A 16,887-nucleotide genomic window follows, 5' to 3' on the forward strand; every position below is an offset into this window, starting at 1 on the left:
TTCTTCAGTTGGGGTCTCTCAGGCAGTGAGTCCGACTGAACACCTGGAGCCCTGCCATAACCAGCAGGGAAAACGGTCCCTGAAACATGAGAACAAAATTTTAATATATGTGTATTTTTATCAACCAGGCAACACAGCCTAATGCTTAATGAATCTGGCTCTGGAGCTAGATTGCCTGTGTTTGAATGCTGGCTCTTTTCATTACTAGCTATAGAACTTCAGAAAATTAATAATGTGTCCATGCTTATCTTCCTAATCTATAGAATGGGAATAATCATAACATTCCTCATCAGCTTGATGTAACAGTTAGGTCAGTTCATTCATGTAAAGTGCGTAAGGCAGTGCCGTGTGCAGAGTGAGGATCCATAATTGATAACATCATCACCATGCAAAGACCACAATGGCCAGCTGTCCACTTGACCAGCTGTTTTTCTTACAGGGACTGTGCAAAAGAAATGGATGCACACGGAACACTATTACAGATGAAATATGATCTGCAGCCATTGTGCTCATTTTAAATTATGGTTTTTAACCCAAATTATTAAGTGAGAGCACATATCTGAAATTAAATTACAGTTCCGTGGAAAAGAGATAATGCATCACCATCTCAATTTATGTGTTGCCTGTAACTTTTCAAGCACTGAAAATAAACTCTGCCCAACTCACAATTACAGCAAAGGCTGAGTATCAAGTGTCCTGACTTGGTAATTGGTAGAATTAAGTTCTTATTTCGGCTTACCTCTGACTTAAGTATCCTGTGTCCTTATTTCTCCATCGATAACATGAAGACAAAACAAACAGACTAGAAGACAAAGGTTCAGAAGAGAAAAGAAGCATGGAGCCTCAGACTGAGGGCAACAAATAATTCTGGTATCGTGGTTGTGATACTAACAAGAGACAAAACTGGATTTTGGAAAAACAAAACCTGAGAGACTCAGGCAATTATATCTGCCTCTTGCATGCTATCCACAGATGCCAGATTAATAAATCAAAAATGTCCATGAAGACCTTTGTGCTAGTCATGATATAAATATGTGTGCTCTTCAAGTATCCTTAATAATACCAACAAAACTGAAAACAGATAACAGTTATCACATGTTTACTCTCTGCAAAAAACTGAGCCAAGTCTTTGGGGTCAGACGATATTTTCTGTGTCTTTGGTTTTAGTCTTAGCACCTGACATAATGTGGGTATATGCAGAAGATTAAAACATATTTATTGGCTTGCGATTCAAAGGATTTATAGTTTTAAAAAACTTGGGAATAGATTTGAAAGTAATTGCCCTGTGAAGCAGTATTTTTCAAATTTCAGGCCATGATCCATAAATAGATTATGAAATTAATACAGTAGCCTAAGATTACAGCTAAAAAACAAATGTAATGGGTAATATCAGCATGTAGGTTAAGCAGTAAGTCAGTCGAGGGGTTGAATCTTTATTTCACACACACACATGAATGCATACGATAGGGCGTGACTTTTAAAAAGTATTTTCACTGCTGCTGCTGCTGCTAAGTCGCTTCAGTCGTGTCCGACTCTGTGCGACCCCATAGACGGAAGTCCACCAGGCTCTGCAGTCCCTGGGATTCTCCCGGCAAGAACACCGGAGTGGGTCACCATTGCCTTCCCCAATACATTAAAGTGAAAAGGGAAAGTGAAGTCGCTCAGTCGTGTCCGACTCCTAGCGACCCCATGGACTGCAGCCTACCAGGCTCCTCCGTTCATGGGATTTTCCAGGCAAGAGTACTGGAGTGGGGTGCCATTGCCTTCTCCACTGAGCCACAGTCAAATCTTTCAAGAAAATGCTCTTGCAGAGGAATCTTGAACACACTGCTTTACAAGAAAATATAAAACAGGATTTAAATGTATTTCTTAACAAGAATAATGTTTATCTGAGTATTTTAACATCTACTCAAGATGTTTTGGTTTTGCTTTTATTATTAGTGGCTTACCCCCTTGTTTCTTAATGAAAAGAGTGACAAGGCTGATCTCTAGGCTATGTCCCTTTTTCTAGCTTTCAGCCTTTGTATATTAACAAGGTTGACCTCATTGTCCCCCCAATATTACGGTGCTGGCTTTGAGATGTTTTTCTGAATTCTGCCCTTTTTTTTCTGCAACTAAAACACAGCATTTAGCACAGAGCCGGACACAGCATAGGGGTTCATAAGAAGTATCTGTTGGATTAAAGTTGGTTAGGTGGCTGCCTGAAGGACAGAAATAGATCATGGCATGTAACAAAGCAATGCTAGGAGGCCCCTGCAGGGAAACAGCGCATTCTCTAATGGGTAACTCTGGCTCGTGTCCTTCCCAGACTCAAAGATGAGCACTACAGGAGACAGCGGGGCTAAGCTCAGTGTGCCCTTCCCGTTCTTGCTTGAAATGCCTACTGAGTCCCAGAAGGGACTGCAAGACCATTCCCTCCTGCTCTTCTGAACTGACTTTCCAGGGTGCAACGCTAGATCTAACATTCAGAGACTGGTCAGCACCTCTGAAACACGAAGGCCCAAGGAGTGAATTGATCCCTCTCCAGTCCATCACCCTAGCCACCCCAAATGACAGGCCTACCCTGAGGTGCCCTCAGGTCAGCTATCCAGAAGCATCTAAAATAGAAGTGCAAAGACAGAAGATGAGACGTTTGTGAAATGATAGATCTTTGGGGAAATAGGCTTATGAGCTGTGAGTTATCCAGAAGTATGTTAGCCTCTGCACCAGTAGATAATACTGATACTATTTACTGGGTATAAGCAACCCACTCTGACTTCTTGCCTGGAGAATCCCATGGACAGGGGAGCCTGGCGGGCTCCATGGGGTCGCAAAGAGTCAGACACAACTGAAGCAACTTAGCACGCATGCACCAAACTTCAAACCATTGATACCTGTTACCTCTCTGACTTCTTACAGCAACTCACAAAAGTATTAAAATCCACTTGTGCTGATTAAGAAACAGAGTCCTCTAGAGAAGAAGCACAAGCAAACCTCATTTTATTGTGTATTACTTCACTGCACTTTGCAGATATTGTTTTTTTTTTTTTAACAAATGGAAGGTTTGTGGCAGCCCTACAATGAACAAGTCTATTGGTGCCATATTTGTCACAGCATTTGCCTACTTCATGTCTCTGTCACAGTTTGGTAATTCTCACAGTGTTTCAAAATTTTGCATTATTATTATATTGGCTCTGGTAATTTGTGATCAGTGATCTTTGAAGTTATTATTGTAACTGGGCATTTTTTAAGCAATAATGTATTTTTTAATTAAGGTATATACATTGTGTTTTTAGATATAATGCCACCATACACTTAACAGACTACACTACAGTGTGAATAGAACTTTTATATGCACTGAGAAACCTAAAAATTCTTGTGACTCACTTTATTGAGATAGTTTCTTTATTGAGGTGGTCTGGAACCAAACCTGCTATAATTTTGTAAATCTCCAAGTTGTAATTTTTGCCAAGCCTATAATTTTTCCCAAGGTCACAATGCTTGTGAGTATAGGCACAACTCAAATTCAGACCTGTCTAACTTTAGGTCCCAAGCACTTTGTACTACAATGTGGAGAATGAGTCTAACTCAAACACCCCACTGACTTTTCCTTGCATTTTAAAATTCATGACTATGAACTGACAAGATAATCCCATAGGACAGTGGAGCATTTTCCAGAATTCATGAGGTAACCACTGACTCTCTATTCTAAATTATTCTTATTGAAGAACAAGACTTCCAAGGCTGGGATATTTCTGTAATGAATCAAAAAAAAAAAAAAATCAGTTCCAAGGTTGTGGAAGGAAATGAAAACCAGCATCTAAATATTAATGGTAATGAACCTGACTCAGAAGAGGAAGAGATGTATTCCACAATGAGAACAGTAAGAGTCATCTGAGTCATTCCAAGCAGCAATATCCCACACCCTAAGAAAAATTAAGAACTCTGGTATGTGAGAGGAATATCCACTCCTGCTCCAGTAAGAAGAAAGTCATACTGGAGGTTAATGTTTCTCTGATAAGGATCGCAGAGGCTAATGTGGACAGGACAAAGGTAACTTAGTCACATGATAGGTAAACATTTACTGGGTACCTACCACATGCCAGGCACTGCATTAGGACCAGGTGAATGCAGACCATAAGGAGAGAGGCACCATATGCCTTTCATACAGTCCAGACCAGCGGATCCACAGACGCTCGTGATGGAATTGCTGGAGTCATCTACAACATAATGCTTCCTTTGAAGAAAGGGTTCTCATGATGGGACTTCACGACCCTGGCTTCTTCTGGGAAAATCCCTCTATAGAAGCAGAGCATCAAAAAGAATCCTGCCTTAGGCTGCTGACAGTTTTAACTTTAAGAAGGAATGCAGGGCCCGGTATTCTTGGATTTTGGTCTGACCAAGAAAGAGCTGGTAAACCAAGAGGATGTAATGGTTTGAATCCTGGAAGGAAATCTTAAGCAAGAAAGAAATCCTCAGCACAATATAAAATGCATTCTCTTCTTCAGTTCAGAAAATTTTTAAATGGTAAGCAATCAAACCCCAAAACAACTAAGCAAAAAAACAGATTAATCCCATGGTTCAGTTCAGTTCAGTTCAGTTCAGTCGCTCAGTCGTGTCCGACTCTTTGCGACCCCATGAATCACAGCACGCCAGGCCTCCCTGTCCATCACCAAATACCTGCTGCTGCTGCTGCTAAGTCACTTCAGTTGTGTCCGACTCTGTGTGACCCCATAGACGGAAGCCCACCAGGCTCCCCCGTCCCTGGGCTTCTCCAGGCAAGAACACTGGGGTGGGTTGCCATTTCCTTTTCCAATGTGTGAAAGTGAAAAGTGAAAGTGAAGTCGCTCAGTCATGCCCGAGTCCTAGCGACCCCACCAAATCCCTAAGAGATGCTAAAAGGAAACAAAACATAACAGATACAGCTGGAGGGAGGGGCAAAAATGAAACTCTGACTAGGCATTTCTGGTGATCTCAAAAAGGAAGGAAAAGGCAATTCAACTCAAATATAACATAGAACTAAATGCAACGTGGTATCCTGGACTGGATCCTGGAATGAATAAAGACATTAGTAGGAAATATCTTGAAACTGAATAAGCTAGAGTTAATAGTTCTGAACCAATGTTAATTTCTTGCTTTACATGGTACATTTATCAAAATGTACATTTAAATGTAAAATGTTGACATTAGGTGGAACTGGTGAAGAATGTATGGGAATATCTGTCCCACTTTGCAACTGCTCTATAAATCTAAAATTTTATTTCAAAATTTTGAAAGTTTTAAAAAACCACTATACAAGACATTGTTAGGTGAACTCTGATGTTGAAAGAAATGTGACGATAAGAGGGCTAGATAATTAGGAAATGAAACATGTACAAACCAGGAGCCACGATTGCGTATAGTGAGCCCCCAAATCACTGCCTTCTTCCCTGGGTCAAAAAAGCTAATGACATCAATAGAATATGATGTCCCTGACAAGCAGTAATAATAACACGGTGCTAGTTCAGACTACGTATGGAAGATTTTATCCCCTTCTGGGTGGTACATTCTAAAGAGAATATAGTATTTTTATAGATAGAGTGAAGAGTCTTTTCTAAGGGATAGTGAAAGAATAAGGAAACAAAGAAAAGATTTAGGGAACCTAAGGGACCCTGTCTCTAACTCGAAGGGCTGTCACATGTCAGGGAGGCTACTGTATTCTTTGAGTTCCTGATTCAGTGGAACAGTTTGACAATCCACACTCAGAATGTGAGGTCAGGAACTCCCTGTGGTTGGACAGGCTCAAACAGAGGTTGAATGAGAGCTCCTGGTGGGAGTCTGAAGTGGATAGAGTTAGGGATATTATAGTTCTAGTTCTGGCAATTTAGTTCCAGCAATGCAGCTTATAGCCTTTTTGGTGCCCATTGACTTTATGATCAACTAAAACCCCATGTGAAATTCCATGAAAAGAGGCCCTGTGGCATATAAATACTGTTGAATTTTGGAACACAGTGGTTAGATCTCATTTTGCTGACTCTGCACTGTTCTGGTAGCTTGTCAAAATCCTTTCGAACATGGCAAACATCAGCTGCCACGCCAGTGTTCCTTGTCAGGTGTGTGTCATCTGCTAATTGAATAAACCTGCCTTCAGTGTCTTCAAGTTACTGATATAAATGTTAAAGAGGATAGTCATTCAGTCACTCACTCAATAAATATTTATCAAGCACCCACAATATGTAAAGTGTTTAGGACAGAAATGAGAGGAGAAACCGTATTTGTATCAGGACAGATTCTAAAACTGTTTGCTTTCTCTAAACCGCTAAGATGAGGTGGCCTTCTTTCCTTGAAGATTTAATTTAACTCATTCGGTATTTATTGATCATTTTTTCTGGCACCACGCTAAACCTTCTTAAAGGAAGTAAAGAATTAAAATTTGCAACCCTATTCTCGAGAAGTTGGTCCTCTCTTTAGTAATTCTGGCTTTGGTGCACAAAACATTTTATGCTGCAAGACAGGCAACATTTATATAATTGACAAAGTGAGTGGTAGACAAGATACTTGATTCTGATTAAAACCTTAATGTCATTTTAAAGCTGCAAAAAACAATGATAGATTATTAGAGCTGAAGCAGGCAACAGGGCATCATCTCCCCCACCCACCTGGCCAACATTACTTTCAACAACTACAGTCTGTCTCTTGAGCAGTTACACTGTTGTTGTTGATCAGTTGCTAAGTCCTATCCAACTCTTTTGCCACCCCATTGCAGGCAAGAATACTGGAGTAAGTTGCCATTTTCTTCTCCAGAAGATCTTCCTGAGCAGGGATCGAACCCACGTTCCCAGGTTTGCAGGCAATTCTTTATCACTGAGCCACTGGGGAAGCAGTTATACCATGTTCAGTTCAGTTCAGTTCAGTCACTCAGTTGTGTCCGACTCTTTGCGACCCCATGAACCGCAGCACGGCAGGCCACCCTATCCATCACCAACTGCCGGAGTCCACCCAAACCCATGTCCATTGAGTTGGTGATGCCATCCAACCATCTACACTGTGTTAGACCTAATCACTAGAATGACATCATAACATTCCCTACGTCAAGTCAAAATTGCTTCCCTTTGTCTCTTCCTCTATAGTATAAATACTCAATGGATTTTGTTAAAGAATTGAATGAATTCTAATTCTTCTCTCTAAAGCTAGTTAAAAAAAACAGGTTTGGCCCAACCATTTGAAGTCAATAATTATATCTCCATTAAGTCCAACTTTTCTAGCCTAAGTATCTACTATTCCTTAATCTGACATAGGTTGAGGACTATTCTTGTCATTTGCAGCCTGACGCCATGCCTGGCATAAAGCAAGCACCCAAGATACATCTACTGAGCAAGTACATGAATAAGTGAACTGCAAAGCTCCAGTTTGTCAATGTAAGCCTCAAAAACAAATGACTGGAACTAGGAAACATACTGCTAAAAATGTGGCCAGAGAAGTGGACTTGTTGACCTATTGCAGTTTGCCTGCTCTGAACAGTATACTATTTTTTTAATTGACATATAATTGACTTACAATGTTGTGTCAATTTATGCTGCACAGCAAAATGATTCAATTATACATACATATGTGGTGATTTAGTTGCTAAGTCATGTCCAAACTCTTGTGACCCCCAGTGACTGTAGCCTGCCAGACTTCTCTGTCCATAGGATTTTCCAGGTAAGAATGCTAGAGTGGGTAGCCATTTCCTTCTCCAGGGGATCTTCCTGACCCAGGGATTGAACCAGGGTCTCCTGCACTGCAGGCAGATTCTTTACTGACTGAGCCACCAGGGAAGCCCTATATATACATGTGTGTGTGTGTGTGTGCATGTGCGCGTGTGCGCGTGTGTGTGCGTGCGTGCGTGCGTGTGTAGTGAAAGTTGCTCAGTCATGTCTGACTCTTTGCAACCCCCTGGACTATACAGTCTATGGAATTCTCCAGGCTAGAATACTGGAGTGGGTAACATTTTCCTTTTCCAGGGGATCTTCCCAACCCAGGGATCGAACCCAGGTCTCCGGCATTGCAGGCAGATTCTTTACCAACTGAGCTATCAGGGAAGGGCACACACACACACACACACACACATATAACATATATATATATTCTTTTAAAAATTTTTTCATTATGATTTATCACAGGATATTGAATATAGCTCCCTGTGCTATACATGGGATCTTGTTATTTATTCATTCTATATATAATAGCATCATTTGTTAACCCCAAGCTTCCAATCCATCCCCCCTCCTTCCAACCTTCCCCTGGGCAACCACAAGTCTTGAACACTGCGCTTTTAATGGCACTTAGATCCAGCTTCTTTTTGTCTTTGTGTGTGGGGAGGAGGCAATACACTAATGACACCCTGTTTGTACCCAATTAAAATCTATAACTGGAAAACAGTCATCAAGAGTCACACAATTGTGTACCAAGAAAGGCTAGACCACAGCATTTGTTTCCGTGTGAGAAAGAATGGTATGTCCTTCTGGGTCTGCGTGTCTTTCTAAGGTCATGCTGGTATTCTGATCCCCATAGCACTTAAGCCCCTTGCGAATTTGAAGATTTTGCAATATGGTGCTGAGGAGGCCCAGCGGCTGGGTACAGCATGGCACCGAAGGAAAAGACAGGATGAGCTGATCTACTACGCAGCTGTTTAGAATGGGCCCACCTACCCCAGAGTGAGATGTTCAATAGGGAGAAACTTCCCCCAAATTAAAACACACAGGAAAACTGAAGTCCAGTGAATCCAACAGAAGCTGGGATTGTCCTGGCATCAGCTTACCCGAGGCTGAAGTCAGAACCAGGCAAGAAGAACCAACCCTCAGGAGGGAAAGGAAACAAAACACGACTGTGATGACGATGCCAGCACCAGCAGGCACTGGCACTTACTGAACACCAGAGTGTTAACATACATTTATACTTTATTCCCCAACATAGACACCGTGATCACTGTGATACCATGATCACCATTTTACAGCTGTACGATGAGGGCTTGGAGAGGTTCCAAAACTTGCCCAAAGTCTCACGGATCTAAGTGGCATACCCAAGGTGAGGTCCCCAACTGACTGCCTCTAAAGCTCTGGAACTCAAGCATCACCCTACAGGGCTTCTGTCCCATGTGTTTATTTATCCTTTAAAACAGATTTCATCAAGCACCCTCAGCATTCCAGGCCTGTGCTAAACCCTGCGGACACAGTGGTAAAAAAATAAGATACACACAGTCCCTCATGGCGTTTAGTGCTCTGGCAAGAACAATAATCAAACAAGCAACCCCAATCAAGTGGGATCCATGTCACGGCAGGAGAGGTTAAGGGTAAACCCCTCAGGCACAAGAGAATAAGACTCTTCCTCCGTGAAGTCAGTCTTAGAAAGAAGCTTAAGGAATACGCTGGCAAGACTAAAGAGTGAGTGAGAGAGTCAGAGAGGGAACACACGCTCACGATGCGGAAGTCAGTGGGAGACACGCACGTGTGCTGAGTGCAGAGCAAGGGGTCAGAGGCGCCCACGAGGCTGAGGAGATGCGCACAGTGGGATTCCAGAGGCCCTGCGAGCCATGGTGAGTGGTATGGAACTTCACTAAAATTGGCAATGGCAAAAACTACGAAGTTCACAGGGACATGATCTCATTCGATTATAAGATTCTTCCACAAAAAGGGAGGCCAGGTTAACACAAATGTTGCCCCGTGGGACTGACACCCTGGGAAGGCATTCCATGCTTCACTTGGGCAGTTGAAATTTCTCTGGCCTTGTGAAACCCAATCCAAAAAGTTTCTCAACCTCTCCAGGGAGGGTGTGTGAGTCTTAGGTGAGTGAAGCAAATATATGCTAGATCCTTTTTTTGTGTGATCCACCAAGCCTTAGTTAAATTCCAGCTTTCCCACTCGACAGGTGAGGGAACAAAGCCTAGAGCAGCTCAGCATGACTGTGGCAGACGGAATTACTGGTCCCAATTCATCATTCTCCTTAATAGTTTTATGTGTCTCTACCCGGTCAGGGCCTTGAGGTGCATGCAGTGTATTTCCCCTCCCCAGACTCTAGGTTTCATCTAATTTGATTCGACCAGCACAGTGCTAGCAGCCATCATATGAGAAAAGGTTTTAAACGCGACTGAATGGTTAAGCATGCCTTACTGCACTTTTACCACTGTCAGGAGATCATGCTTCATAGCTGCTGCTTCTCAAGCCTGAACCCACTCACACAGAGCAGACTTGAACCTGGTCTACAGCCTAGAGCCAAGGTCAGCTGAGATCAACAGATCCCAGGAAACTTCAAGACTTTCAGTGTGAAGCAGAGTCACTTCTGTTTACCCAGAGACTTGCAAGTGTGTGAATGAATGTTTCTGGTTGTATGCCAAGGAATTTGGGGGTAATTTGTTACACGGCATCATCACAGCAATACCTGACTGATAAGAACTTACTCTGAACTTATCAAGAAACTTGTTGGAACGCACAGCACTGCCCTGTCATGGAACCAGGGTGCCTTGGTGGTGGCCTTCTAAGGGAGAAAGCAATCCAGACTGCCACTGTAACCCACTCTCCTACCCCTGGCTTACCCCCCTCCACACATGACTCACCTGAGTCTGACGCTGCCGGGCTCACCAGGCTGAGCAGTTCCCGCTCCTTCTCGTAGTCCCCTTTGCAGAGCAGCTGCCCCTCCTTCAGGACAAACTCATCACCCTTCTGCAGCTGCCGCTCACAGACACAGCAGCAGAAGCAGCTCAGGTGGTACACGCTCTTCTGGGCACGCATAACAAACTCGTTGGGTGCGATGGCCTCAAAGCAGCCCCCACATTTGACAGCAAACAGCCTAGCAACAGGGAAAAAGCAAAGCAAGGTCTGTGAGAAAGATGTCCGAGGCCCAAGTCTTCCCTCAAGTCAATCGCAAAAGGAACTTCAAGAACTGGGATAAGGAGACTTGGAATGGAATAGGCTTTAAATCTAGGTGATTTTATTCCCTGAGGAGGTTAAACCAAAGAATTCAGTTGAGTTACTCTCTCAAAGGCTTAAGAAAAGAAGGATGAGCAGCCTTGGAGGAAATGTGAGCTGAAGCCCAGAGTGTATTTGGTGTGGTCCATGGCAAAGTGTTCCCAAAGGATGCTCTACAGACTGGTGCCAGGCAGGCTGCCCAGGGTCCCCAAGGGCTGACTATTCAAACAAAATAATGATAACAAAAAGGTCCAGGCCCACTCCAATCGCATGCAAATGGATGGGCCCCAGAATGTGAGTTTTTAACAAGCTCCCCAGGGCATTCTGAGGTGTCATCTAGTTTTTGAGACAGAAACTGCATCCCAGCTTCTGAGCCTGATATTCAGTGGATTCAGCCCAGCTTTCAGGACTTTTATCTCATTTCACTTGTTTTCAACCAGCCGTGAAGAGGGTGTCCATCTATGCCAGGAGGAGGCAGTAGATACTAGTGATATAAAGGTTAATGAAATAATTCCCTTCCAGAAGTGAGCTCAGGCTAATAAGACAGACAGACATGTCCAAATAACCAGAGGGTCCCAGAGCACAGAGGAGGAGACGACTAACTGTCCGGGAGTCAGCAGGAGAGTCTGCATGTTAGAGCACATTCAATAAACCCTGTCCAGAGCATTATCTACAGACAGGCCCCGCACCGTGACGGCCTGAGTGTGGCCAGTCCCGTCTCTGAAGTCCTTTCACGCGCTCACTCACTCATGGAGCCTTCCTTCCATTCATTCTTTCATTGACTCGGAAGCACCCGCACACATCACACCAGACCCTCCGTGTCTTAACCGGAGGTGGGGGAAGGAAAGCCCGCCCCAGCGGCATTCACTGAGAGTCTCCTGGAGTGTCTGTGGCAGGCCCAAAGAATACAAAACCAGTCCTCAGCCTCAGCCTCCATCCTCTGTTACAGAGCTCCCGTAACAGTGAGAGAAACATCAAACAAAGCAACAGATGACGTCTGCCCAGAGGGATTCACCTTCAGGGAACAGGATATAAGAGTGATATGAAGCTTCATGAACACAAAATGGGAGGCATAAAGCCCTAGCCTGTTTATAACAGTTAATCACGTCTCGGGCCTGAAGCTATACTAGTGGAGGGCTACATCTGTACACACGCACAGTGTGTTTATCTTGGCAACTTCCAAGACAAAGGGAAGAGTTTTGAGGGTAGGGTGGAGAAGTGGGTAAGGAGGAATTACCAAGAAAGGAACTGGCACAAGAGAGAGGAAGGCCTCTTTAGGTCTTTAGGTGAAGGAAACCGAGGCCTGGAAAAGGGACTGAAGCCGCCTCCTGTGAGTCTGCTGGGGAACAGCCTCTCTGGGCAGAGGCCAGCCTGCAGGGGACTCAGCGCAGCTCGGGATGAGAAGCACATACGCAGCCTCACTCTTAACCTGGACCTCGGGCCCCGACACCAGCCTGCCCTCCCCTTGACCAGCAGACACTCATTAGAAACAGCCATCCTTACATGCCTGCCGTCTGCCTCTCAACAAAGGAGGGTGAGGGTGGGGGGACAGTTCTGGGGCTGCTGTGGCTCTTTCGCCACTAAGCAGGTAAGTGACCGCCCCCTAAACAGAGCTCCAGGTCTCAGCCGCTCTGCCATGCCCTCTCCCTTCCCCCATCTGCTCTGGGGGCTTCTGCTCGCCAAGTCTGAACTTCCGGGCACACCCGACCCTGAAACGATGGCCTTTACTCCCCACCCCAGTGCTGGATGTCGCGTATCAGACAGAAAATCCACCTAGCTCATCCCCTGCACCAAGTCCCCAGACACTGTTTGCCAACCTAAGCAAACGAATCAGGGCTTTAACAGGAGCTCAAACGCTCTTTGTCCCCAGGCTCTCCTTCTCCTCCCCTTCCCCGGGAAGGAACTGCCAAACAGAATCAAGGCAAACGCGCCCGGGAGTCAACAAGCTCATGAGAATCCAGTCACAGGTGGTGGCATCTGTGCTTGTCTAACTTCTACCCTGTTAATCTCCCCCTCTTCCTCCTCCTTTCTTAATTTCAACCCCCACTCCAGAAACTTCCCCCAAGTTGGAAAAGGGAGGGTTGGGGGGAGCTCAACAAAGAAATCCCACCACATTGACTCAGGAATGGCTGGAGAAGGGGCGGGAGTTGCCTGGGCTCCGATCCTGTAACGGTCATGGTGGGCGGGGCTGGGGGCAGGGGATAGAGACCTAGAAGAGGGGCAGTCCTGTTTCTCTCCATTCTCTTCATCAGTTTCCCCACTCTGAGTGAAGACCAGGTTGACCTCACCTAACTGCCTTTCACTAACCTGAGGGCAACGCAAGGAGAAAAAGCACACACAGTCCAGCACCTGTGTGCCAGATGTGTACACAGCTGTACGGGCACTACTGTGGACCCAGCTGCTGACTGCACACTTCCCACAAGTTGTTGTCTCTAAGGCTCAGACAAGCAGAGAAAAGCATTTGTTCGAAAGTCCAGGTCGTAATTAAAACACAGCCTATCTCTTCCCAATGCCTTGGATGGCGGCCCCCACGGTGACTTCACCCTCTGAATGCTAATGAGACTTCACTCTGGGTTCAGAGCCCGGCAGGCTGGCTGTGCCCTGGAAAGCTAAGCCTGATTTCCAGAAATGTCCAGCTCTGCTGGGCACATATAACAACTGCCAACTTTGCCCACCACTGGACATTCACCCGCTCCTGAAGACTCTGTAAATGACTCTTTACGTCTTTGTTACATCTAATTCCCTCCCTTGTAAAATGGAAATAGCAGGATCTAGCCGGTGGAGACACGTCCAGGGCCCAAACCCTCGTTAAGAGCTCTCCTTCCTCTACTAAATGTCCTTTGTCCCCCATGGGGCAGACATGGGGGTGGAGCACTGAACGAGGCCGCCGTGTCCTCAGGGAGCTCACATTCTCCACCAGGCTGTCAACAAATGACCACTGGAGGCTGTATTTGGGGTATGTAGGAGAGGCCCAGCCAGAAGAGCCCCAAACAGCCCTACCCAACTGGCTTGGGCTAGAGGTCACCACATCTTCCTGCTCCTCCTTCCCTCCCTCTCCATTTGGCTCTCGTCTTCCCTCTGGCCCTTTCCTGCTCCCACCACAGGCAGGGAAGCCAAGGCTGACTGAAGTTCCATTCCAGGCCGTGCCTTCCTCTCCCTGAACAGCCACAGCTCTAAGATGCACAACTGGTAGTTCTGGTGAGGGAGCTGGAGTCGAGGCTGCTGGCTTGGCCACTTCCAGGCAGTCCGTGTGGGTCGGGGCTCATCATGTAGCCTCTGGCAGCCTCAGTTTGCTCCAATGATGATGCCTACACTCCTGGATTACTGGGGATGAAATGCCAGCAGGTCTGAGGACCTGGAGACCCGTAAGGAAGGGCACAATTCTTAGTTCTTATAACGGGCCTTGCCTCTGTCTTTGACTTTAACGTGGCTGTCTGTGCTCGAGTTTCCAAGCTGTGTCCTGAGAAACGGCTTCTTCCTTGACAGCAGGAGTCCTTTTGCGGACTCCTCCCGGCTCTGACATTAGCACAACCTCCTCTTCAAAGTGTGCCGCACTGACCCAAAAGGAGAACAGGGGATGCCTGGCTGGCACAGCTGACACGCAGAGCACACGCCTTAGACAAGGCATGTCCTCCCGCCACAACGCACTGAGATAATGCAACGGAAATGAGGTCTCTTGTATGAGGGGCCATGGAGGGCAGCAAAGAAGAAAATGAAAGGGACCTGTTTCAGGGAGAGGACCCAGGACTTGAGGTAGGGAGACCTGGGCTCCAGGTTTCTTTTTCAAGAGGCCTCAGAAAAGCCCCCATCTTTCCCTGGGCCTGTTTTCTTATTTTTAATGAGAAAATACTGCCCTGAATCAGCTGTTACATCAAGTTCTTAGAGGCTGTGGGAGGGGTCAGTCTCTATTCTGCTTGTCTCCTTTTAAGCAGAGAAGCCAACTAAATCCTAAATCGAGGTCTCCAGACAGCATTTCAGCATGACAGGGCCTTACTATGGTAATTCTCCAAACAAGGTATTTTCCAGAGACATATCATTCATAGACACACACACATACATATGTGTCTGTGTGTATATCTGTATATCTGTGAGTGTTATGGTTCATTCACAAAGATACATACACCTGTGTGTATGTATACACAAATACACACACACATACACACACATAACAGGTAAGGCAAGAAGAGGACAGGTATGAATGGACAAACACACAAAACATACATATGCACGCACCAGCTAAAACCAGCTCACTCAGGGGTCTCTCTCTGTCTTCCTGTCTGCACAGTATAAATGCGTAACTACTTTCAGAAAGGATTTACATTACACACATGCATACATATATATATATTATACAAATTTTCAAATATATCTATTTCTAGAGAAGATTTCATTTGAAGATAGCAAAATGCTCCTCAGGTACATCTGAATTCCATCAGGCTGGATAATCTCTTAACTCACTCCCATTTCTATGATTCATGCGTTTATTACAGTGTTGGAGATCCTGCTCTGTAGGTGAGGAGAATGTCTCCAAAGCCGATACGAAGGCTTGCCACCTGAAAAACTCCTAGACAATACAACTAAGGTGATGAAGGCAGAGGCCAGACCTCCGGGAAGCAACAGCCCACCTCACACAGCAGGAGTGACAGCAGCAAGATGACGATGCACCCGGATCCTGTGCAGACACCTGGACTTAGGTGCTGACTATGTGAGCTCAAGACAATCACTCCACGTTACAAATACTGGGGTCCTCAGCATTAGAATATCTTTCATTTGCAAATTATTTTATTACAAAGAAAAAGAAGCTTACAGAAGATAGAAGAAGAGTAAACTGGTCTTCATTGAATACTTACTTGCTGCCAGGAACTGCAGTATTTCTTATATTCATTCCCTCGCTAAATTTGTGTAGTAATAGCAAATAGAACTATTTTATAAATGCACAGAGAATCTCACCAGCTCAACTTTGCTTATGAAGCCTCTCCTCCATGAGAATGAGAGACTCTGGGATGGCTGACTATTAAGTCCTTCTTCATACATCCTCTCTAGCACTCCTTTCACAGGAGAGATAAACAAACAGATCAAGCAGCTAATATGGTGGTCTGAGCTCCTGACACGTTTCCCGGACACGGCCCTGGCTTCGCAGGAGGTTCTGAGACTCTGCTGCCCACATGCACGTCTGAGACTCTGCTGCCACATGCACGTGAAAAGCAGGAGTTAGAACCAAGTTGATCCCTTCACGTTACTTGGTTCTTGGGCCCCAAAGTGTATGAAAGAATCTGTGAAAGAGGTCTATCCTCTATGAAGCTGTGTTAAGAACAAACAGTACCCAGGAGATGTTCTTAGACCTAACACCACCATGCCCAAGAGTCTACTCTGATTCCAAGATGATTGGGAAACAAGATGATTCTTGCAGGAACCCCAGTCACTGGGGCATTTGGTAGGTCACTGTTTCCAAGGTATAGGCAGAAATGCAGGTCAGTGGGGCTGGACTCAGAAAGACCCAAGAAAGTCCAACCAGAGAGACCGAGTCATGGAAACAGTAAGACAGGGAGGCCATGTGGTATAATCAGGTAAACTCAGATCCAAGTCCCCACTCCACCACTTCTTAGCTAGCTGTGCGAGCTCGGTCAGACCATGCTGGCTCACCTATAAAATCGAAATAACCCAGGGACCTCTGCCAGAGAGGCACAATTGGAATTAATTGAACTGACACATCAGAACTGCTTAGCACAGTGCTTGGCACATGGTAAATCTTCAGTAAAATTGTAACTATGATAATGATGAGGAGGAGGATGGAGAAAAAGAGCAGAATATGAAGTGTGACAGAGAAATTAGCAGGAAAACATGATGAGTGATAATGTCAGAGACTGGGAGAATCGAGGTGAGATAAAGGAGCATGGAAAGAGGAGGACTGGAGCGAATAATTCAGTAACAAGGCCATGCAAGAATGTCAGCAGTCAGCTTTTTAGTGGGACTGGTGGTGGACTTG

The 16,887-nt window shown here is 45.2% G+C and overlaps 1 protein-coding gene across 2 annotated transcripts in view; it reads right to left on the reverse strand.

Moving 5' to 3' along the window:
• LMX1A (LIM homeobox transcription factor 1 alpha) overlaps positions 1 to 16,887 on the reverse strand; it is a 169,384-nt gene that overhangs the window by 42,924 nt on the left and 109,573 nt on the right. For both annotated transcript variants that reach the window (XM_055402883.2, XM_088834972.1), the window contains exon 3: positions 10,550 to 10,782. In XM_055402883.2, coding sequence (XP_055258858.1) covers positions 10,550 to 10,782 — 233 coding nt within the window. The remainder of the gene's footprint in view (positions 1 to 10,549; positions 10,783 to 16,887) is intronic.

This window comes from Moschus berezovskii, chromosome 4 (assembly GCF_049115385.1).
Source record: "Moschus berezovskii isolate FMDL1 chromosome 4, NW_MosBer_1.0, whole genome shotgun sequence".
In the NCBI taxonomy this organism is placed as follows: domain Eukaryota; kingdom Metazoa; phylum Chordata; class Mammalia; order Artiodactyla; family Moschidae; genus Moschus; species Moschus berezovskii.